Below are 25,124 nucleotides of genomic sequence, written 5' to 3'. Positions count from 1 at the left end.
GTTTTGGTAGCTATGTGTCGTGGAAAATTGACAGATTAATTGCTTGGCATTGCAGGCAAGACCCTTAATGTACGGTCACAAGTACGAGGAGCTCGCTGATCTGATGTTGTCTCGCTACAGTGCGAGAGAAATGAGGCGCTTTGTCGATTGTGCAGCTGCTTGCGTGAGGCGTTCGCGCGAAGGTAGACCCGCGATGAGTGAGGTATGAAAAAAAAAATATATAACTAAACAAATTAGCTTCGAGCATTTAGAGTTCTAATTAGGCTACACTTCTAATAAAAATGATCAACGAAGCATAATAACTTACTTGACGAAGGACTCTTTTTTCATACTAACAATCCCAATACTGACTTCAAAAAGAAACAAAATAGTGTAAAATAAACAGTGTGAAATTGCATGAACAGAGTGTAAAATAAACATACAAAAGAGTGTAAAATAAACAAGGAAAAACAAAGATTTAATGTCCATGAACAGAGTGTAAAATTGCATATTAAAACAATTATAACAAAAGAGAGACATATCAGAAACCATTTTCCAGGTCTTGTGAATAACTGCAGAGAATTAATTTGTGTCATGGATAGCCCCAAGTGACAAACCTGTTGCCACCCTGAAACACTACTCGGATGGACAAGGTCCCAGGAACAGTACAAAATGATTCTTGCTGTTAGGTGTGAAACAACATATTCAAAAATTGAGAACAAATAACCGTGTTTTTTTTTAAGGTGAGAACAAATAACCATGCTTCAAGGCAATATATAATTTGATCATTTGAAATGTGTAAATAAAAAAAAAAACAGCCCATACTCCAGATAAATATTTAATGACGAGATCCCATTCATATCTAGCATCTATACAACAACCTGTTTGCAAGTGCATACAAACCGCATCTGAATTTTTTCAGTGATCAAGTTTGTAAAAATTACAGAGCATAGAACAGTGGCAGAATGGTGTGATGTGGAGCAAAGAGGTTTCAAGTACAGGTTTAAAATATGAATGCAACAGAAAACGGAAAATATGTGTCTTTGCAGAATATTGTAGGTACTGTCGTAGTGACATAAAGTTTGAAATAGTAATCATTTCAGCAAAAACTCTAATAACATCACTGTCATGATTTACGATACATACCTTGCATATTGTATCAAAACCAACATTGGTTTCGACAAACTGGTTCTTCAGAACTCCATTCAAAGTAACAGGAACTCCTACCACCTGCAAGACCCGAATAGTGCAGTTATCTTGGGAACTGTTATGGAAAATTTCAAAATATATTTTCTATCTTTTCAAAAAATTTGAAATTTATTGAAAAGATTTCTAGCCGACTACTGAGCAAGATTATTAAAACCATTTCATTACAGGTTGTTCAGTTTCTTGATGGGAATTTGTCCCTCAACCAGCTGAATGAAGGAAATGCCGCGTCAGGTGGCTCCTCAACATCTGGAGATACACATTTTTTTAGCGTCTAAGCATCGCATGACTAACAAACCCACAGGTATTGACACTAGGTGGATCAATTAATCACGAGAAATATTTGTGTGGATCAGGATTGTGTTTTATGTGGCTTTCGTGTTGACATTTGTTGCTCATCTTTTCACAAATTGTCTTAGGATAGCTTAAATTGGATTTTTTTTCCTAAAGACAATTTTATTTTTACACGGCCCCGAGAAAAATAAGCCACTTGGATTTGGCCAAGGTTACACTCATGGAAATTCACTGGCTGTACGATTATGGCCTGTGGTTGGATTGACAATCATATTCTCGACTCATGTCAGAAGCGTGCCGAGTATCATTAATGTCATAGCTCTAAGCATGTTGAACTTCCATTTAGTTCTTATTATAGTATTACTTATCATCATGCATTTCACAATATTCATTAGCTTCACAACAACAATGACATGAATAATGCCCACGACTTTGTAAGGTAATCAGCCTTTCACTCTAATATGAAGGGCTGAGATTAGTCGATTAGTCTCACTAAAAATACTGTTCCAATTTCAGCCCTTCATATAAGCCAATTCACTTTTTGGTGAATGCTTGAGATTATTCTAACTGAAAATAGGTTTTTCAATCAAAGCCCTTTATAAAAAGGTGGAGGGGTCGATTTGGAGCCGACAAACTTTAGTCGCAATGGAGGTGAAACCCTCTCTTCGATGAAAGCACAGAAATAGGGGCCAATTCATTGTAATAAAATGGGGCACGCCTGACTACAGCACAGTTGACACTCCCATTGCTTGATCTGAACTGTCCATCTGATAATTTTAGAGATCCTAAAATTATGTCAATCATTGATTTCCACCCATCCTTGTGATGGTTGATCTTGTTATGTCCCCTTGTTTTTTTAATTTCATTAATGCCACGTTTGGATACCTCATGATTCATGTTTTTGTATTTTGATTTGAGTTTTGGATATAAAATACATCAATCATCCTCATGCTCATCTTGAGAGAGAGAGAGAGAGAGAGAGAGAGAGAGAGAGAGAGAGAGAGAGAGAGAGAGAGAGAGAGAGAGAGAGAGGTGAAGGATGCCAAGGCTACTCGTACCTTCTCTTGTTTGAGGAGCTGGTACCACAACTGGGCATCTTCCTCAAGATGGAAGGATGCCAAGGCTACTCGTTCTTCTTCGGGTGTCTCATGGAAATTGAAAAACTGTTCAGCCCGACACACCCAGCTCGTAGTATCTTCTCCGCCATTGAAACGGGGAAAATCCAACTTCACTAGTTTAGGAACGTAGGACTGACGAGAACCATTGTGTTGAGATCCACCATTAGTTCCCGATTTTCCGCCATTGCCACTTGGCTGAGCTTGAGAATTCTCTCTCACCTCCTGAGCAGGCAGCCTGTCAAATAGCTCTGTAAGTCTTTCATTATTTCTTGTTGCCCGGTCATGAGAGAACTCACATCTTGCTCTAGCTTCTCAACCCTTGGATCCATCCCTAGGCTCTGATACCACTTTGGTATAGTGACAGAACCCTTCCCTGTCTTGCTGATTTGCAGATCAAATAAAGAGAAACAGAGTAAATTTCTTGGCTGCTTCGAGGGAACTCAAGTCCTCCGGTTAAACAGCACTTGACTTTGACATTAGTAGTAAATGGAGCTCTTATATACTACCCAGAGGTTACAAAGTTTGGTAGAGATAATTAGGATTTGAGGCTCTACCAAACCAGCTACAATATTTGACTTTAGATTGTTTATAAGTATGACAGAAATTTTTTCATCTCTTCTTTCTATAGAAACTCCCGAGAAACTTACACATATTTTCAACCATGCATAAAAAAAACTCGTCTGTCGTGGACTGCGTGAATCAATACTTATTACCTATGTTACCTTCAAAGTTCAAACTAAAAATTATGAAGATTACCCAAAACATAATTAGGGTTAACTTACGATAAGCACTTTGGTACGACACACAGTAGAACTATTAAATAATTGACGCACACACATGCACATGGACACTTATGATGCAGACACCCTTCCAGATTTCATCCATTCGGTATAGGGTTGCAACTTGGGTCAGGCTGGTCAAGTTTTCCAGAAGCCTACCCTACTTGAGAAATTGTCTTGGGTCATGTCAGGTCGAGTTTTTATGCGAAAACCATAAACGTGCATGTCTTATAGTGATTGGTTGTTAATCTGCAATGTCTTGTTATTCAAATATCTAATGACGACACTCAGTTTCTTAATTTAATAACGTGCTTACTAATGAGAGGTACATGAACCCGGAATGCGCTTCAACTGGAAGATTCACTGAGCTGTCAGATGTGTACTCCTTTGGGGTAGTGTTTCTAGAGCTTATTTCTGGACGAGAGGCACTTAGTTGGGCTGATTCCTCCCCGCCAGGAGATAACTTGGTGTTTTGGGTTAGTATCTTAAATGATTCTCTTTCCTTGCATGTCTCTAGTTCCTATCAGCTTTGGTAGCTATGTGTCGTGGAAAATTGACAGATTAATTGCATGGCATTGCAGGCAACACCCTTACTGGAAGCTCAAAACTACAAGAAGCTCGTCGATCCAACGTTGAAGTCTCACTACAATGCTAGAGAGATGAGGTGTTTTGTCAACTGTGCAGCTCCTTGCATGAATCTTTGACGTCAAGGTAGACCGACAATGAGTAAGGTATGAAAAAAAATAAATATATAACTAGGTAAATAGAAATAAATCCTTCAAGCATTTAGAGTTCTAATATTTTTTTAAACATCTTCCTTCTGTAATCTAAAATTGTGCCGATTGTTCGGTTTCTAGAAGGGAATTTGTCCCTAAACCAGCTGAATGAAGGCATTACAGCGTCAGGTGCCTCAACATCTAGAGATACTAAGTTTTTTTGCCTCTAAACATCGCTGCCGTCAGTATTGGAGACGAACAAAGCCACATGTATTATCTATTAAACCCTCTTTCTTTCTTATTCTGACATTCTGCACCTAGTATCCGTTTAGGTTTGAAGGTTTGACTGGGACAAAAATAGTTATAGTGAACATACGAAAAAGTGTATCTTTTTTAGGGTTGGGTCGATTTGGGTTCAATTTGCAATAAAATCATGATAAAATCAAAACAAAAAAGGAGAAAATGAAATGCTTTTTGTCATTTTGACTGTAAATTTTAAGAGAATTGCTAGAGACCATCAGAGAAGGCATTTCGCGGCTGGGATGTTGCATGGGAGAGCAGCCACAGCCTCAGATTCTGAGCTATTCATTTAATTCATCTGAGAGCCCAACTGTGAAATGCCTTATGCGATGCTCCCTAGCAAATCCCAAATCTATACATTATAATATAGCAGGATGGGGGTTTCACTCTTCATGCTGGCGTGGAAAATCCCCCCCATCCTGAGGGTTGGTTGGATGCACCTTGCACCTGGTTCGCCTGGCTACTTCCGGATCTAGGAAATTATGGGTACATCCAGAATCTATTAGTATTGCAATGGGACATTTTTTTATGTACCCTTTGATCCGCATGGTACGGTGTGGGACGTACAGTCTGCCAAGGCATGTACTGAAATCTCAAGTGCCTCTGTGGGCGGCTCCTCAATTTTCTTTGAATCATCAGGTGGTTCCTCCGCTTCCTCATCTAATAAGAAAATTTGTTGTCGTTTGCATCTGTGCCCCATAGTATATCGTTCACCACAATTGTAGCGTAGCCCCTTTGCCCTCCTTTCATCCATTTGCGTCTGCGTGATCTTCTCGTATAAGGGGTAACATGGTTTTAAATTTCAACTGAAATCTGAAATTTCGGTGGGGACCGAAACTGAAATTTGGCAAAATTAGAAATTTTGCCATTTACCAAATTTCAGAATTTCGGTTCTAAATTTCGAGAAAATGCCTTTAAAAAAAGTGTTACAAAATTTCTGTCCGGAATTTCAAACTTGAGGGGGTAAAAAAGATGAAGGGGAGGATTTGATGCTAATGTTATCTTGCGATTTGGAGGAAAATGTTTGATTTATTAAATAACCGCAAGTGCACGGATTGTGTAAATACGGGTCGAACTCAGGGAAGAGAAATCTAGTTGTCAATCCTATTATTTTACCGATTAGAATACTAGTTATGTTATAATGTTGCCTGGAATGAACTTAGGATTTCTGTGGACTTAGATCTCGGAGTCAACACTATATATAAGCGTATATTCTATTCAATCTAAGAATCAAATTCAACTAAGATATTTTTTATTTAAAAACCTAATTTAGGCAAAGTGTACCAAATTTTAATGATCTCTATTAACTACTTATCTAATTTAATTAGAAAATCAAATTCTAAGGGCTTAAGTGAATTGAGAAATCCTTAATTCAATATAAAAGAGTACTTAGGGTTAGAATCCACCATGGGTTTGAATAAAATTGATTAATTAAAACAATCATTTGAATTAGGTTTAAAATCCAACTAAACAGTCAATAAATAATAAGATATAAAAGATGTCATTATTTATGAGTATTTAATCAAATTAACCCTCTAATTTATATTAATTATATAGAATTTAATCTTTGTTAATCAACAATCATCCATACGAAAGGAGAAAGCCAATGGCATGGATGCTTGAGATTTGTACAAAAATAAAATCCTACATAATTTGTTATATGAACCACTTGTTTTAATTACTTCTCTTTCTCCTTCCTCATGGCTTCATCTAAACCCTAAGTATAGTGGCTTTAGCTACTCACGGAGAAGGGGAAAGAAACATAGAAAATAGAGAGAATAGAGTAGAGAATTGTCATTAAAAACTTGAAAAGTAAAATAATACACAAAGTACTTTTTCTTTCAATTGAAATTAAACAAAAATACATTGAACTAGATTTGAAAGAAATAACAAAAATTAAAGAATACTTAGACTTTTTCTCCTCTTCGCAATAGTTGAATCCTTGATCGCTTTGCTTCAAGCCTTGGTGTCACCTTGGATCGAATTGTGGACGGTAGGATCTTATGATTGGATGAAAAGAATAAAAAGAAGATATGAGAGAATAGGGTAGAAGAAATCTAATTGTAAGAAAGTTGAGAGGGAGAGAGTATGTAAGAGAATGTGAGGAGTGAGAAAGAAGTGGGTGAAAATTTCAAAGCCAATGGGAAGAAAAAAATAACGAAAATTAGAGAGGGAGAGGAAAAGAACGGGACGGAAAATTCAAGAGGGCTGGAGAGAAGAGAGAGAGAGAGAGAGAGAGAGAGAGAGAGAGAGAGAGAGAGAAGAGTTGGTTGACACTCTTGAATTTATATATTTTTGGTTATCCTCAAAATATCAATTGCCACTCATCCTATATCCTTGAAAATAGTAACAAGGAGGTCAAATAACTTGGTGAAATTTTTTAGCAACCGACCGTCCCTTATTTTTTTCCAAAAATATTTGACACCTGGCAGCCACATACCATGGTGGGTTTTACATCCTACTATTTTGATTGTCTCTTCTTCCCCAATTCCTTTAAAATAAGAAAACTACCGAATGTATCTTTACATTCCAAAGAAAAACGCCACATCATTACTAATTCAGCATTCTTTGAATTCCAGCGACTTTTAAATTCGGCCATTTCTACAACTTGCTCTCGGAAATTTCAGCAACAATTCCATTTCCAGCTTCCAAGTGGGTCCCACTTTGTTGAAAACATGTCTGCTTGTCCATTTAAAAACTACTGTTTCTTATCCAGTTGCCATTAGTAGAATTTATAAATTGGCAACACCCCAATTCAGTTGCCATTGCACGCTTACACGTTTTGGTTGCTAATTTCAACAATTCCTAAAGTGAAGAGCTGCTGCCCATGAAAACCTCTTTCCAAATTTCTCATCATAGTGGACCCCACGTTTTCTAAAGAGACAAAATAGCAAGTGGGACCAACATTTGTTACTAAAAAAAATCAACCTTCTATTATCAAATGTCCATGCTGCCACTTGTATGCATATGCATGTTATCCACCCCATGCAAGTATAGTAGGTTATTCTTTTTTCTTGCCTTGCATGCTCGGTTACACTATTTCCATGCATATTGATCTCATCAAATCCATGCAAGCCTTGTGCTCTCTTTGTTAGTGTATGGGTTTATTGTTACATAATACAAAATTGCTCATCAAGAATAAATCCAAACCATCCAAAAGAAAGAGTACAACCCATTCTAAGATTAGAAAATTGAATTTTTAAATCCAAGGGTGGGTCCCTTCCTTCAACCTTAACCGAACATGTCTCTCTCTCCCCAAATTTATATTGTTCGTAGTGGGCCCAATCCAAGTTAGACAAAATTCACATTCCAATGATTGCGTACCCACTCAAATTGGTAAGCTCTTTTTTAGTGAACAAGAGAAGAAAGAGAAGGTCGTTGTATGGCATACATGATACGATGATCTCAGCCGTCTAATTAGTGGACCATGAATAAATGACGCCCCTAAATCATTCTCATAGGGTAATCCGAACCGTCCAATAATTGCACACAGACAGCTTACTAAATCAGCAATAACTTTTTAATCGCTGCTCCAAATCTTGGCCATAAGTACTTGTTGGAAAGATCTTGAGAACACCTAAAATTTTGTAGTTTACCACTTTCCCTAATTCTGCCATTTAATACCGTAAAAATGTGGTTGAAAAACGGACCAGCAATATTGTGACAGAACTGTCCCTGCATCAAAGATGAAAATAGCAAATGGGACTAGTTCGTTGTGGGCCCTTGGTGCGACGTGGGTGAGGATGATGAGAGCTGATGTGTAAATGGGTCCCATCATTGTATAAGAGAAGTGATATTTATACCAACTTCTTGATTTTCGACCAAACCGATGCCCTTTTTATCTTTTTAGCTTCAATTCCTTCAAAACTCCAATTAGAATCCTGAAACACCAAAAAACAAGGAAGATACCTTAGTAGCACCACTTAAAATGAGAAAAATGCATGCCTTTCCTACCTACAATTCACACATAAATATGCTCATCAGAAACCCTTGCCCTTCTACCGACAACTTCTATACTCTCCTCATGCAATCATGCCAAGCCGATGACCTGGTCGATTATTGTGGGTTTTAACATGCGAACCCTCGCCCCGATTTCATCTCTCAGATCACTAACGAAGCAGCTCACAAAGACGTGAATGCGATTAGATAGCTCCTCAAACCTCTCTTGATATGCTTTTACTCACCCGATCTGCCTTAACTTGGTCAATTCCCCTATGGAATCCTCATACGCCGTTTGCCCAAACGGAGGCATAAGGATTCCACTAACTCCTACCATCTTACTGATCCATTAGTCTTCTAATACCAACGGAACCACTCCAGGGCTTTATCCTCCAAATGAATAGAGGCTAGTTGTACCTTGTGAGCTTCCTCTATATGATTGAAGTCGAAGAATATCTCACACCGATATGTCCAACCCTTGGGATCCACACCATTAAAACAAGGAAAATCAATCTTCGCGTATCGGGATGAAGAACTATTCGTCACCAATTGATCGTATTTTAGATTCATGGCGGCTACCATTTGCCTAAGTTCTGTCATAGCTTCAGCTTGTTTTTCTCTAAGATCTTGTTTTTCCGAACTCTCTCGAAGCAGCTTAATTGACTCCTCGAGGCGTCTAGTATCTTGTGCTCTATTCCATTCCACCATTATCACCTCCCTTCACAGGTTAGGATGGCTGCTCTGATGCCAATGATAAGGCTAATTGAAGAAGAGTGCAAGAATTGCTATACAAATCCCACGTAGGGGGGTACCCTCATTAAATTGTTTTTGTATTTCTCAAAAGATGATCATTACAATTCGTTTTCATTCTTCTCTCAAAACAGCCAACTCCTAAAATTGGACACCCAAAGATATCGTGAGATATCTTCCTAAAACAACCAACTCCTAAAGATACCACTTACTAAAGATATTCAAAAGATAAATTCAAACTTATAAAAATAACAATTCTTTAGCAACTGAATCCTAAAAGAAAGAGGAAATAAAATCAAAATAAAATTGTTTCCCATTTGGACTCATAAAGAAACGAAACATCAGAAGAGTGTTTGAAGGCCTGTGTGGATTGGTTACATGGGTTGGAGATTAGGGAGGAATATCATCATTGGGTTTGAGGAAGATAAGGATGAAAAAGATGTGCCCACATTAATGGAAGCTTGTATTTGAATGTAATTGTTCTTTTGTTGATTTCTAATATGGACCCTATTTTTAGGGTTTGTACTCTCTTAAGCTTATATTTGATTGTAGTAGTAGTTGTTGTTGTTGATTTCTAATCTGGACCCTGTTATTAGGGTTTGTTTCAGTAGGTGGATTAGGGTTTGTATTTTTCTTCTTTTCTATGTAGATATTAGCATGTTCATGACTTTTGTTGAAGAAAATGAATTGACCTTCATGTGGGTGATCAGAATTTGCACTTCTCCTTTTGAAGGAAAGTTTAACTTGGAATGAAAAAGTAATTGTTTCAAAATGCTAATGTAGGTCAAAACATGGCCATAGGAAATACTACTCAACTCGAGTACTTGATTGATGTTGTCAAAACAAAGGAAAGTCAAAAGTTTTGATTAACTCAGGTAAAACAGTTTGTTTCTTCTCGTCTCTCTGCTTCTTGATGTCTCTGTACTGTATAATATTTCTGTAAGGTTTTGGGATAGGTCTGTGAATTCTGGAGATTTTGGAATTAGAAAGTGTAGAAATATGGAAATTCAAAGCTCTCAATAGATTTACACGATATTTTTTGGGGAACTCGAAGAAAGTAGAAATCATATAAGTAATGTTTCATGAAAACTACAGTGGGAGTGTGTTATGGTCGAGTCCCACTTATGGAAGAACTAGAAGGGCCTTTTATCTTATGGAGTGTTGCTAAGGAAAATGTCTTTTTTGACTGGATAGGTGGTGTGGTGACCTTAGGTTACTAAGTAGGGTTTGTAACCTTTGCGCCTTGGCTGCAGATTATGTAGATGGATCTGGTAGAAGTAGAGTGAATCACTCCTTAAGTGAAGGAGATTCTCTCAGTAGCTTTTCAAACCTTTCAACTAGGATTATCAGTCATTAATTCTCATGCGTTGACTTTGATGATAAGTTGATATGGACCTAGAAAAAGATAGACTCTTTCTAGGTGAAGTCTTTCTATGCAAATTTAAATAAGTTGATTTAGACCTTAGAAAAAATTAACTATCTAGGTGAAGCCTTTCTATGCAAATTTCAACTCCACTGTATGGACTGTGATTTCCCAACATTTGGAAATCATTGGCTTCACCAAGAGTGGCTTTTTTTTTGACTTCACTTTATAAAAAATTCTTACTAGGATCAATTAATCAGGAGTGTGGATCAGGATTGTGTTTTATGTGGCTTTCTTGTTGACATTGTTGCTCATCTTTTCACAAGTTGTCGTAGGATAGCTTAAATTGGAATTTTTTTTCCTATAGACAATTTTATTTTTACACGGCCCCGGGAAAAATAAGCCACTTGGATTTGGCCAAGGTTAAACACTCATGGAAATTCACTGGCTGTACTATTATGGCCTATGGTTGGATTGACACTCATATTCTCGTCTCATGTCACAAGCCTCCCGAGTATCATTTATGTCATAGCTCTAAGCATTTTGAACTTCCATTTAGTTCTTATTATAGTACTCCTTATGACCATGCATGTCACAATATTCATTAGCTTCACAACAACAATGACCTGAATAATGCCCACGACTTTGTAAGGTAATCAACCTTTCACTCTAACATGAAGGGCTGAGATTAGTCTCACTAAAAATCCTGTTCCAATTTCAGCCCTTCATATAAGCCAATTCATTTTTTGGTGAATGCTTGGGATTATTTTAACTGGAAATAGGTTTTTCAATCAAAGCCCTTTATAAGAAAGTAGAGGGGCTGATTTGGAGCCGGCAAACCTTAGTAGCAATGGTGGTGAAACCATCTCTCTTGAATGAAAACACAGAAATTGGGGCCAATTCATTGTAATAAAATGGGCACGCCTGACTACAGCACAGTTGACACTCCCGTTGCTTGATCTGAAGTGTCCATCTGATAATTTTAGAGATCCTAAAATTATGTCAATCATTGATCTTGTTATGTCCCCTTGTTTTTTTAGTTTCAGTAAGGCCACGTTTGGATACCTCATGATTCATGTTTTTATATTTTGATTTGAGTTTTGGATATAAAATACATCAATCATCCTCATGCTCATCTATAGAGAGAGAGAGAGAGAGAGAGAGAGGGGGGGGGGGGGGGGGTGAAGGTAATTGCCACAAATTATTGACTTCCTAATAATGCCCTGAACATATTTGAAAATTGGATTTTTTTTCACTGTTGTAGCTGATTTGGAAATCTAAGGATCTTCCAAATCTCAACTGCAAATGTGAGAAATCCAAATCTAAATCTCGTGGGCATCCTAACGTTGGAAGTCTACGTAGAGGGGGATCGGGCTTCTTTAGCTCAGTTCAAACCCACAGGTACGGTAGAGATATATACCCATTAGAAGCTTACACTGGACGTTAGTATGAGGAACCCTCACAAATTTATCACTTTTCGCCACAGTAGAATTGATGTCGTTTTCCATAAGGCTTGCATTGCCATGTTCTAATAATTGCACTAACTCATGTTGTCTTTTATTATTTAGGGAAAATTACATTTACACCTCTAATTTCTGACACATTCAACTCTAACTCTGACTTTCAAAACGAGAGAGGCACACCCCCTCAAGTTTCAATTTGTATAAGGTAGACCCCCTCCGTCAACGGTCCGTCAGGTTAACCTGACGGAAAGATTGAAACTAACCATGGGTAATATTTTGAGCACAAAAATACCCTCATTTGCAAAGGGATTAGGGTTATGCCACCGTCGCACCTTCAGCCGCCGCCGCCATCTCCGACCACCGACGTCACCTCCACCACAGACAATGAAACCCCATCCCATGGCTATATCAAACCCGCATTTCAAGAAAAAAACAATATATTGATAAAAACAAAAATAAAACCTATAATATTAGGGTTTATGTGGAAATCATGATAATGATGTGAATGAAGACGAATAAAACTCTTAAATTGAGGGTTTATGTTCATAAATAAACAAGGGTTTGAATCAAACCCAAAATTTCAATTTTCAAATATAAAAATCCTAATTTTCAGTTGGGGAAGAAGATGGCATTTTGGTCATTTCCGCCTCGCCTTTTACTTCGTCACGTTAAAAAACCTCAGGAGGTGTACTTGTCACGTTTTGGAAGTCGGGGTTAGAGTTGAATGTGTCAGAAACTAGAGGTGTGTATCTGTATTTTTCTTTATTATTTAAACACATGTGAAGGGTTATCACCGTTCCCAAAAAGCTCTCAAAAGCCAGTTAAAAAAGGACAAGCTTCATTTGTGCAATTATCAAAATATGGTAGTGCCAATTCGAGTAGGCTTTCCAAAATATTGTAAGTTTTAACTAAAAATAAAGGACTGCATCTCCGCTATCATAATTCAATAATGGCACTACTCACTTTGTGTTATACTTTTCTCATTAGATGTTGATAGCATCTCGAGTACAGCCCAAAGGTAGGGACTTGCTAGGAAATTTCGTGGAAAGTCATTTCGCAGCTGGCTTTTGCATGTGAGAATAACTGTTGAATTTTTGGCAGATTTTGTCTTATTCATTTAAGGGAAAATCATTAAAAAAATGCAAAGTTTATGCAAAATTGTGAACAAAGGGTATTGATTTGAAATTTATAAAAAAGGTGTTGTCAGGTGAGAGAAGATGGCTTTTAGGACAAATATACCCCTCTTACCTCTTTTTTCTCTCCACCTTTTTGCACCTATCTCTATGCACTTATTACCTTCTCACCTACCACCTTCTTTTTCCTCAAGACTTTTCTAACGTGGAAAACTCCATGGAAGGTTTTTGAAGGTTGCCATTTACAACAGGGTTTGGTAATCATGAGGGTTTATTCATGATAAACTTATCGAAGGAGTGTTACAAAATGCAAAGAAAATAAATTTTGAGCTTAAAACTGAATTTTGTTATTTTCCCCATCTTCAAGATAAATCCATTTTCTTTGTATTTTTTTATTCTAAAACATCAAAATCAAGCTTCAATTTATGGTTGTCTGCATGACACTAAGATCACAATGTATATCCATATTATCCTTCGAATTTTTACTCAATTTGAAAATAAAAATCTTTGGAATTATCCCTATTCTACTGGCTTCCGTCGGAAGTTTGAACAAAACTACGGACTTCTGAATGGAAGCCAGTATATATAACCAAAATATTGGTTCCATTTGGAAGTCCGAAGGTTTGTTCGGACTTCCGAAGGAAGACAGTCAAACTTTGTAGTTCGGTAATTGTCATATGTTAGTGCATCCTTTTGGTATTTTTTTCGTAATTTTAATACTTTGCTTTAAAACTTAGCACTTCAGCCACAAATCCTTAATGATTACTATTTTTTTTCAATTAATGATTACTATTTTTTGCAATTATGCTTTTGCTAGCCACCTTTGCACCCATATTACTTCTGCTAATCTTTGCATCAAAGGATGGGCCACAAGCCGAGAAGTTGCCTCGGCAAAGGTGGCTAGCAAATTCTCATACAAAAAAAGGAAAATGTTATCCACACTGCTGTATTTTGATGAGGGCACTCCTCATTTAATTAAAAGTACGGTATGGCCCCCCATAGGATGATCCAAAGCGTCAATTAGATGGGCCACAACCTAAATTGGTTGTGTCCCAAAAATCATTTCCACAGGTTGATCCTAACCCTCCGATTTATAGAGGGTTAGGACCAACCTTCTAACATTCTGATCAGAGGGTTAGGATAAACCTACGGAAATGCTTTTTGGGGCATAACTTATTTAGGCTGTGGCCCATCTAATGGACGGTTTGGATCATCCTATGGTGCAAGGCCACACCGTACTTTTAATAAAGTGAGGAGTGTCCTCATCAAAATACGGTAGTGCGGATAACATTTCCCAAAAACATCTTAAAAAATACGGCAAAAATTCGGGTGACACGCGGGTCGAGACGGGTCCCGGCATGGGAACCACATTTTCTACTCCGGAACCACTAGGGAACCAAAATTTATACATTGCAACCACTAGGGAACCACATTTTCTACCCCGGAACCACTAGGGAACCAAATTTTATACATCGGAACCACTAGGGAACCACATTTTATACCCCGGAACCACTAGGGAACCACATTTTCTACCCCGGAACCACTAGAGAACCACATTTTATACGCCGAAACCACTAAGGAACCACATTTTATATCTCGGAACCACTACGGAACCACATTTTATACCCCAGAACCATTACAGAACCACATTTTATACCTCGGAACCACTATGGAACCACATTTTATACCCTCGAACCACTACCGAACCACATTTTATGCCTCGGAACCACTAGGGAACCACATTTTCTACCCTGGAACCACTAGGGAAACACATTTTATACCTCGGAACCACTAAGGAACCACATTTTCTACTCCGGAACCGTTAGGGAACCACATTTTCTACCCCGGAACCACTAGGGAACCACATTTTATACCCCGGAACCACTAGGGAACCACATTTTATACCTCGGAACCACTACGGAACCACATTCTATACTCCGGAACCACATTTTCTACTCCGGAACCACTAGGGAACCACATTTTATACCCCGGAACCACTAGGGAACCACATTTTATACCCCGGAACCACTAGGGAACCACATTTTCTACCCCGGAACCACTAGGGAACCACATTTTATACCCCGGAACTACTAGGGAACCACATTTTCTACCTCGGAACCACTTTTTATACCTCGGAACCACTAGGGAACCACATTTTATACCTCGGAACTATTAGGGAACCACATTTTATACCTCGGAACCATTAGAAGGGATATATTTGTCCTAAAAGCCATCTTCTCTCACATGACAACACCTTTTTTATAATTTTCAAATCACTACCCTTTATTCACAATTTCGCATAAACTTTGCATTTTTTTAATGATTTTCCCTTCATTTAATTCATATGGGATGGCAGTTCTCACATGCAAAAAAGCCAGCCGCGAAAATGGCTTTCCGTGAAATTGCCTACCAAGTCCCCGAAAGGTAATTGAAAAACTGTAAAACAGAGTAGTCTCAATATCAAAATATGGAAGTGCGGATATCAGTCCCCTAAAAATATAAACTTCATAGTGTCGGTGTCATTGCTTGAAAGCTCACCTAGTCCCCTCAAGATTCATCCACGTCAACTAAATTGAATCACTGAAACCCACTTCATCTCCACCTTACAACCATGATCGGATAATTATAGCCCTTGGATATTCAAATGCATCCTTTCAAGCCCTTGACTAGTCAAATCAGCAGATTTATGGACCGTCCGGATAAATCCATAGCAAGAAAGGATTTTTAGCGGCCGAATTTAGTTCCGTCGATCTCCACTAATGAAAAATTAGCAATGAACTTTTCGAATCTGTCACCTAAAATATTATTATAGATAGATTTTCAAAAACCATCACAAAATGTTCATATTCATGCTGGATATTATTAAAGATGGATTTTAAAAAACTATCACAAAATGTTCTTTTTTATTTTTTTAATATTTTAATATGCAAATAATATGTTCTTAGTGACTTTTTTATTCTGTCGATAAAACATTTGGTGTTAAAGTATAAAAGATTAAATAACGCCTTCTCCAACTGCTTAAGCTTTTGGAGTAACGGGGAGTTTCACAATTTCCCCATGCAGATTTGTAATTTTTCCATCTTACTAATATCGGTAGGGACTGATTATTTTTTCCGGTGCTAAATTTTCTCTTGCTAATAAACTAGTTGCAGGCCCGTCCGATGTACGGGGCGGTGAATAAAGGACCACTTTTGAAGATGAAAAGAAATAGCAATATTGGCAACCGGTGCGATGGACGGGGCGTCATTAAAAAAGGTAAATGATATATATTATCACCAATATTGGAATGTTAAACCATGAGATTTTATATGATAGATGGCTTTATAAAGCATTATTTTTCAAAAAGCACTGTACGGCCTATTTCATAGGATGATCCAAACCGTCCATTTGTAGAGCCACCGCGTAAATAGGTTATGTCCCAAAAATATTCTTCATAAATAGGTTAACAGTCCAATTGATTGGCTTTTGCTTTTAAATGAAGGTCAGAGACTAATTTAAAAGCATAATCTCCCTTTTTAACATTCAACTTTTTAAAATCCCTTCCCTACTTTTCTGTGGGCCCACCTTTTTTTATAACCACCCGAAACTGAAAATACAAAAAGTAATCACTTTCTGTGGACCCACCTCCTTTGAGAACGTGCCGCACTCAAAACACAAAAAAGCAATCATTAACCTTTTCAATCATGGGATTTGCTAGGGTCCATTGCAAAAGGCATTTCTCAGCTGGTGTGTCGCATGTCAGACTAGCCACCTCGTGAGTGGAGACAAACTCTACGAACCTAGAAATGCCTTCTGCTATGTACGCTAGCAATTCCATTTTAACATTCAAACTTTTAACGGAGATTAAAAATTATTACTTCTGTGGGGAGCCAAATTATTACTTTTGTGGGGGCTCATCTCTCTTGTGATTTTCTATGGTGCTTCGGCCTTACGCAATAAGGTAGGGGTACCGCCCTTGATATTTGATACAAGGGCAGCTCACTTTTTGAGAGTTGTTGTTAGATCAAATGTCAAGGGTGGTACTTCCACCGTATAAAGGCCTTATTGTTGTAAGGCCGAACTCAAAACACAAAAAGCAAATAACCTTTCTTTTAATTTGGAAATTATTTTTTCGCCCCATTACAAGATAATGCGCCCACTTTAAAATGAATTGTAGGAAGACTTTAATGCTTTCTTACGTCAAATCACGTTAACAGGTGGCGCATTATCCTAGAGTGGGGCGAAATCCCTTCCGTACATTTCTAGGCGCGGCTCATTTGATAACGTGCCGAACTCAAAAGTACAAAAAACAAGCGAGGTCACTTTCACATTGAAATTTTTGAAGGGAGATGATAAATTCACACCCCCTATACGAAGATTTGCTCCCCTTATAAAGTCTTTTTGATGTGAAATCAAGTTATAAGGGGGGGAGGCATCTTACAACGGGTGCAAATTATATCATCACCCTTTTAAAGTTCGCTTTGGTATTTTCTATGGGTCCCATCTCTGTCTTTCCATCTTTCATCCATCTGTAATCAATGGCGATTATAGCTATCCTGAAATGGTACCAAATCGCCACTAGCATCAAGTGGAGGTGAGAATTCCGAACATACGTCAAATGATGCAATATCGCCACGAGCATCACGTCGATGTGAGAATTCCAAACATTCCCCAAGGACTTTTGATCACATTTCTCTAAAAAAAAACCTTCGAATTTAATGTGAAGGGTTGAGACTTAAAAAAAACAAATGTGAGGACCTATGCAATCTGGGTTTCTTGTCTATGTTTTAGTAGGGTTTCTGACTTGGGTAGTTTTTTGTCAGCTAGGTTTGATACATTGTTTTCTTCTTCTATTACCATAATCTCATTGATTTCGTTGTTTTTTTTCCTAATTCTCAAAATTTCTTTCCATCTGTGTTAGCTTCTATCTGCTTCTAGCTAAATTCCCGTGATTCTACATTTAGGGTTTACAGTTTTATTTTGTTTTTGTTTTACCCTTTGATCGATTGATCTTTGTTCCGTATTTTCTGGCCTCTCCCTTTTAAACTGATGTGGACCCCGATCCGAAGGGAGAGGTAGGGGACGAGCCCCCAACGGCCTCTGGATCATTCACATGTGAAGGAGAGCTCTACCAAGGAACTCTCGAAACGGATCCCACGCTCGTAGCATAGCACGAGTGACGAGAAATGAGATACCTCTTGATCCAAGGATAAATCCTCAAACCAAGACGTACCTAAAACAAACTTAGAATCGCCATCCATGGATGGGCCATGGAACCCCAAAAACTAATTCTCTGTGCAATAGATAACCAGAAATATATATGGGCTCGTGCCTGATTACGAATGGAGAAGGTCTGAAGAGCACCCCCAATTCGTCCGAGTGCAAGCACTTGGTCTCTTATGTCATTTATTATTAACCTCGAAGAGTTTCGGACGAAAATCATGTGAAATGAGAACAAATACATCCGAGTGGACGTATACCTAAACATGCATGACTCGGGGATGGAAGAATAAGCGCACACAAAATAATGAAAGAAGTGTCACCTAAGCACAGCTAGATTATAAGTGTCATGCCTAACTGATGTCTAAGTTCTGATGAACAAACACATGCATGCTACAGCTAAAGGTATAAGGTCTGTAGAGGAAAGTAAGAAAACATAACAAAATATATAACACAACTCGACATCACATATGACAAATCCTAAACTCTAAACGTACTCCTCGACTCTTGAATGGTCTGATGTTCATCCAAGCCGCCTACGTATCCCCGCCTCCACGAGAATCAGTGTCACGCAGTTCTTCGCGCCTATTCTAAACTATGATGCCTAAGACATCTAGACCTCTATCCTAAACTCGACTTAAAAGACCGGGCTAGTTATTAAAGCTTCTTGTGCGATTATTTAAATTCCAGTGGATTGTGGATTTTAGGACACCCTATATGCCCTAACTAAATGCAGGTTAGTCCTAAGCTAGTGCAAGTGGTTCCTACAACCTATGTGTAACCAGGCAATGTGTCCTAAGAAAAACAATGGAATCACTAACACATCCTAGACCTAGTCATCAGTCGGCGATGTGAATCGCCAACTGACCGGACGGAGGCGCAACAAACTCCTAACTCTAACACAAACACACAACAAATCAAGGAGAAACTCCTAACTCTAAAACTCTTTATCTAGAACAAACTCCTAACTCTAGAGGAAGAGCTTTTTGAAAACAAGATTTTAAAGTTGTTTATTCAAAAAAAATTTAAATGTTATTTTCAAAAGTTTGGCTGAACTTGAGATAAAGATCCCAAGCTACACTATGTACCTCGTGAAAGAGGATCAAGCCAACGTAGTTCGAAAACAAACTCTCCTAACTACACTCCTAAAACTATAATTTTTTTTTGACTTTTTCAAATATTTCAGTGTTTTTGATATTTTTAAAGTTTTTCAAATGTTTTTGAGTTTTAAACGTTTCAATGTTTTTAGATTTTAAAGCTTTTCCAATGTTTTTTGGATTTTTAAAATGTTTTAGATGTTTTTTGATTTTTAAATGTCTTAGATGTTTTTTGGATTTTTAAATGCTTTCACCCTGTTGTCAAAGGCCTAAGGGAATACACAAAGCAACACCCTAGGGCCAAACCCTAGGGCAAATAGGGGAAACTCCTAAACCGGGTAAGCTAGTTAAAGACAATGAAATGATCTAAGATCCCAAACAAGCAAAGTTCTAGTATGACTAAGATAGTCTCTAGCAATGGAGGAGTTACAACAATACTAAAGACAAACACCTATCTAAAAGATAAACTCTAAAACTAAGGGATAAATTCCTAAACAAGCGCACTAAAGAGGGAGTATAAGTATGTCAAAGACACTCTAAAGAAGGAGCAAATGAGTCAAAGACTCCCTAATAACTCTCAAAGAGTGTACTATCAAAATATGAATAACATACAAAAAGGACAAATCAGGGCTCTAAATGAGACTGGGCAAGTCTCCTATGCACAAAGAACATAAACAAGAGTGCTAGACTATTAACAGACCAAGTTGGTATTCAACTAGTAGGGGGACAAGTTGAGGTACAACTTAGAAAGGGTTCTATACATGAGGCAAGCCATGCCTCCTAAGGGTTAACTCTATACCAAAGTCAAGGTTTACTCCCTAAGGGATAGGCTCTAAACAACAAGACTTGTCTCCAAATGAGAACTGCCTTAATGAGACAGATGGTGTCTCCTAGTGGGGGCTCTAGATGACTCTTTCATTGCCCTAACAATGATAAAAAGGGCTTAAGCAACTAATAGGCTAAATTAGTCCTCAACCTAAAAAGGGATGTAACTTATAGGACTCATGGTGGTCCCCTAATTGAAAGCTTTGTATTAAAAGTATCTATGAAAACTAGCATGATAATTCTGTTTATAATACAATGCAACCAAAATCCCTTCACATTCTAATTCAATCATATGAGTAGAAAACAAGCATGAGACCTTATACAAATAATACATTCAATTATATGTGAAACAATCACTACTGAACTAACGAATATGATAAACATGTATTCAAACATAAAAGCTAAATGAAGGCACATCTAAATACAACATCAAGACTTCATGACTTCTCTTTTCGTATATATGGTTCAGAATCAAATGGAAATTTCTATATTATCTTTGATAAAATCTGTACAAAAGTAATGAAATTTATCTTCTTCAATACACAGATTTTAATTCTTATCTAATATTCATACTGAACCTATTCAGTCGTTGTATGATATTAAGTACCCTCTTGCCACTTAAGAATGTTCAAGTATATTGACAAATTCTAGAATGGTTTCTTCAAACCGTCAAAGAGCAAATTAAGCCTAAATAACTTCATAAGTAGGATAGCATCCATAATAATCAGGCGTACACATCACTACCTCCCAATAATAATTTCACAATGGCCATCTAAATTGCTACTTTTATATCAATACACAATAGCAAATGTACCTTTTAAAAAAAAAAAGAGAGTCACAAACCTCTTTCAGATTATTACCAACTGTATCAACGACTAAAATATGGATAAAGATCACTGACGGGTAACATATAACACTAAAGTTTTCAGTGATCATTATGTTCTTAAAAATATGAAGTATTACTCCCCTCAAATTTTACAAATGAGAACCAAATCAGGGAATAATGTCATGTCCAAGTTATCCAGGCATATATACTAGAATTCAAAAGAGTAGTTGACGTAGAACAAAATAACATTTTCATTACAGACACTCAAATGTAAGCCTCATTCTTTACATTACTCTAATACAACAAGGTCTTTAGGTTCTTTATTAAAGCCTAAACGGAATGAAAATAATACATGCAGATTTTGGTTGTCATAACTTCTAATGAATTGAATTGAGTATCCAAAAGACAAGCCAATTTATTTATTTTTTATCAAAACCAGCACAACAGATTACGATACACTAATTCACATTCAATTACTTATCATTAGCAGCACTATATGAGAAAGATTTGCCAAGATTCAATTACTGTCCATAAGCTTCCACAAATCCGTAAAGAAAATGCTCAGGTTTATAAATCAATTTCCATACCCAAATATTCAATTCAAAACAAACCCAAGTCTGATAGTATTAATTTTATCAATTGAAAACCAACATGACCAATAGCCTAATTCATCCAACCTTTCATTATTCCATGCTTTAAACTACTGCCCAAGTTAAGAAAATCCCGTAAGCATTTAAAAAAATAACTAAATAAAATGAAATCAATGATTTGACTCTCATATTAGCACAAGGACTTGGCAAAATTTTAACAAGAATATCACAATTTCTTTTTTTTATTTTTTACTTTTAACAAAAGATAAACATTCAGACAAATAAATTGAACTTTAAGAAATGACTTATAACATCAATCAATACAGTAGATGAAACATATCATTGCACTAAACAAACATAGAATCACATGAACATTGAACCGTACACGTACACATGCTGAACCATAAAAGTACTAAACAAAACGCAGGGGTGAGTTAAAGGATGAAATCAGCCATATCAAATACAACTACACATATCTGCCCATCCCATCTTTTGATAAAATGGCCCAAAAATTCAAATAAATTCTATGCCACAAGAATTTAACACTTTTCATACATATCCATTTCAATGTACAAATACAGATAGTACACATATCAATGGATTGAAAGGACTCAAATCCAGTCTTATGGGCCAAATGGGAACTCTAATGTTGCCTAAGGTGCCGACGAAATTTTAAAATTTTAATCAAAGATGAACTCACGAACACTTACACATATATTTATTATTATTTTTTTCTTTTACTAATCGCAAATATCATAGATACAATCCAAACTATTCAGTTATTTCATTTCAAAACTTATTCAAGATTTACACCTTAAACAACAATGATCACCAAAATCCAAAGCACTTTACACAGATTATAAAGAAAACACAAGATATCATCATTTCAGGCTTTTATCCAAAATAGGGGTATTAATGCCAACACTTAACTACTTATGAACAAAATTTTAGTAAATATAACGTGGATTACGCATCAAATAAGATCATATTCTGAAATTGTTTACTCTCAACAATTTAAAAAAAAACCGAAAGAACTCCATTACAAATCATCACAAAGTACAAATTAAACTAAACTAAAAAATCAAAATAGTGTATGCGAATCGACTAATTAACATAGATCTGTGCTGGAATAGAGTAAATCATGATATTATCAGTAAATCATTTAAGAAAGAAAGGAGATCTTACATCCTTGCTACGCCAAGAATATCTTCTCTTCAACACAGCCAGCAAATTACAGAAAATTTAAGATGAACAACCTCAGATCTGTTGAAGCTCGAATCCATGGAAATTAGGCCAGAATTTTGGGGGAATATGATTGAAAAAATGCTCCTCGCCAAAGAAGATGATGCTCAATCAAAACAAGGGTAAAGCTAAGATTTCAAGCAAGTGCTTGTGATTTGAGATCAATGAAACAGAGAAGGCAAGAAAAATGAATGAAAACAAGGTGGAGAAAAGCTTACCAATCAGCGAAAAATGGAAGAAATCGGGCCAAAATCTCATCGGCAATCGATCGGAGAAGAGAAGAAGGGGTTAGGGTTTTGAAATTTGAGGATTTTCTCTCTCAGATCTCTCTCTTCCTCTAAAAATTTTCGACGAAAATGAATTTTTTTCTTTTTTTTCTTTCGTTGGTTTTTTATACCCAAATAGGGTTATCGATATTGGCACTCCCGCTTGATTGGCGCGCGGTTGCGCGGAGAAAGTGATGGGCGCACGACCAACTCGTGTCCCATCTGCCCACTAATTCGTCTCTCACAGGATGAGTTCACCCCCCTTTCAGGATAAATTCACCCCCTACTGCAATTGCACTACGCTCATTGTCTCGATTAGTTCGTTAGACAAACGCGCTCGGATTTTGACGAAATTTTATGGGGATCTTGGTGAGACCCTAACCTAGCTTAGGGTAGAGTTTGGGACTCAAAAACCTTAATTCACTAGGGTTTCAACCCAAACCAAATTATTAAGACTCGGTCAAAATGGGGTGTCTACAACTGATTGTAATTTTAATGTGAAGGGTTGAGGAAAAAAACGAATATGGATCCGCTAAGGACCTCTGAAATCTGGGTTTCTTCTCTTCATTTTGGTAAGGTTTATGATTTGGTTAGGTTTTGGTCCGCTAAGTTTGATACATTGTCTTTTTCTTCTATTACCATAATCTCTTTGATTTCGTTGTTTTTTTCCTAATTCTCAAACTTTCCTTCCTTCTGTGTTGGCTTATGCCTACTTCTAGCTAAATTCCCACGATTCTAGGGTTAGGGTTTACGAGAAGTGCAGTTTTATTTTGTTTTTTTTAACCCTTTGATTGATTGATCTTTGTTCCATATTTTCTCGTCTTTCCCTTTACAATTAATTGTAATTTTGTATTTTGACATTTGCGTGCATTCCTTTGATTCATAAATTCTCTGTACCAATAGTTATTAATCTCCATATTAATATTTTGTCTTGTTGATTCCACTAAATTTGGTGATCTAGGGTTAGGGTTTCATAAATTTCTTGAGTTTTTTTTTAAAAAACTACTAATATTTGATCCAACAGCAGCTCACTTTTTGAAAGCTGTTGTTGGATCAAATGTAAAGGGTGGTACTTCCACCGTACAAAGACCTTATTGTTGTAAGGCCTTACACCATATAATTTCTCCTCTTGCGATTTTATATAGTGTAAGGCCTTACAACAATAAGGCTTTTGTACGGTAGGGGTACCTCCCTTGGTATTTGATCCAACAACAGCTCACTTTTTGAGAGCTGTTGTTGGATCAAATGTCAAGGGTGGTACTTCCACCGTTCAAAAGCCTTATTGTTGTAAGGCCTTACACCATATAATTTCTCCTCTTTTGGTAAACAGCCGAATTGAAAATACAAAAAGCAAATAACCTTCTTTTAATTGGGATGCGCCCCCTTTTAAGTGAATTGTGAGAAGACTTTAACGATTTCTGACGTCAAATCACGTTAACAAGGGGCGCATTATCCTAGAGTGGGGGGAAATCTCTTCCGTCTTTTTCTGGGGGCCAACTCATTTGATAACGTGCCAAACTCAAAAGTACAAAAAACAAGCGATGTCACTTTCACATTGAAATTTTTAAAGGGAGGTGATAAATTCACAACCCCTATACGAAGATTTGCTCCCCTTATAAAGTTTTTTAACGTGAAATCACGTTATAAGGGGTGCGAGGCATCTTACAGCGGGTGCGAATTATATCATCACCCTTTTAAAGTTCGCTTCCATATTTTCTGTAGGTCCCATCTCTATCTTTCTATCTTTCCTCCATCTGTAATCAATGGCGATTCTAGCCATCTTTGGAGCTGTGGATTTCCTTATTCATACATGTGTTCTTGTCAGCGTATGGATCTAGTGTTGTTCCCGAAATGGTATCAAATCGCCACCAGCATCACGTGGAGGTGAGAATTTGCAACATTCATCAAATGATGCAACATCGCCATGAGCATCACGTCGAGGTGTGGATTCCGAACACACCCTAAGGGCTTTTGATCACCTTTCTCCCAAAATCAACCTTTGAATTTAATGTGAAGAGTTGTGACTTTAAAAAAATGAA

The 25,124-nt window shown here is 37.2% G+C and overlaps 1 protein-coding gene across 7 annotated transcripts in view; it reads left to right on the top strand.

Annotated features, from left to right (window-relative positions):
• The window catches only part of LOC143853739 (proline-rich receptor-like protein kinase PERK3), a 39,447-nt gene extending 35,054 nt beyond the window's left edge, over positions 1 to 4,393 (top strand). For 6 of the 7 annotated variants that reach the window (XM_077363494.1, XM_077363489.1, XM_077363501.1 and 3 more), the window contains 4 exons: positions 56 to 202; positions 1,356 to 1,489; positions 3,702 to 3,852; positions 3,958 to 4,393. In XM_077363494.1, coding sequence (XP_077219609.1) covers positions 56 to 202; positions 1,356 to 1,463 — 255 coding nt within the window. In that variant the 3' untranslated portion in view covers positions 1,464 to 1,489; positions 3,702 to 3,852; positions 3,958 to 4,393. The remainder of the gene's footprint in view (positions 1 to 55; positions 203 to 1,355; positions 1,490 to 3,701; positions 3,853 to 3,957) is intronic. The other variant, XM_077363497.1, reaches the window with a different exon arrangement.
• The last annotated feature ends 20,731 nt before the right edge of the window (positions 4,394 to 25,124 follow it).

Source organism: Tasmannia lanceolata, unplaced genomic scaffold (genome assembly GCF_043159265.1).
Source record: "Tasmannia lanceolata isolate RefF3 unplaced genomic scaffold, GAP_Taslan_0.1 ptg000003l, whole genome shotgun sequence".
Taxonomy (NCBI): Eukaryota; Viridiplantae; Streptophyta; class Magnoliopsida; order Canellales; family Winteraceae; genus Tasmannia; species Tasmannia lanceolata.
This window is presented reverse-complemented; position numbering and strand designations above follow the sequence as displayed.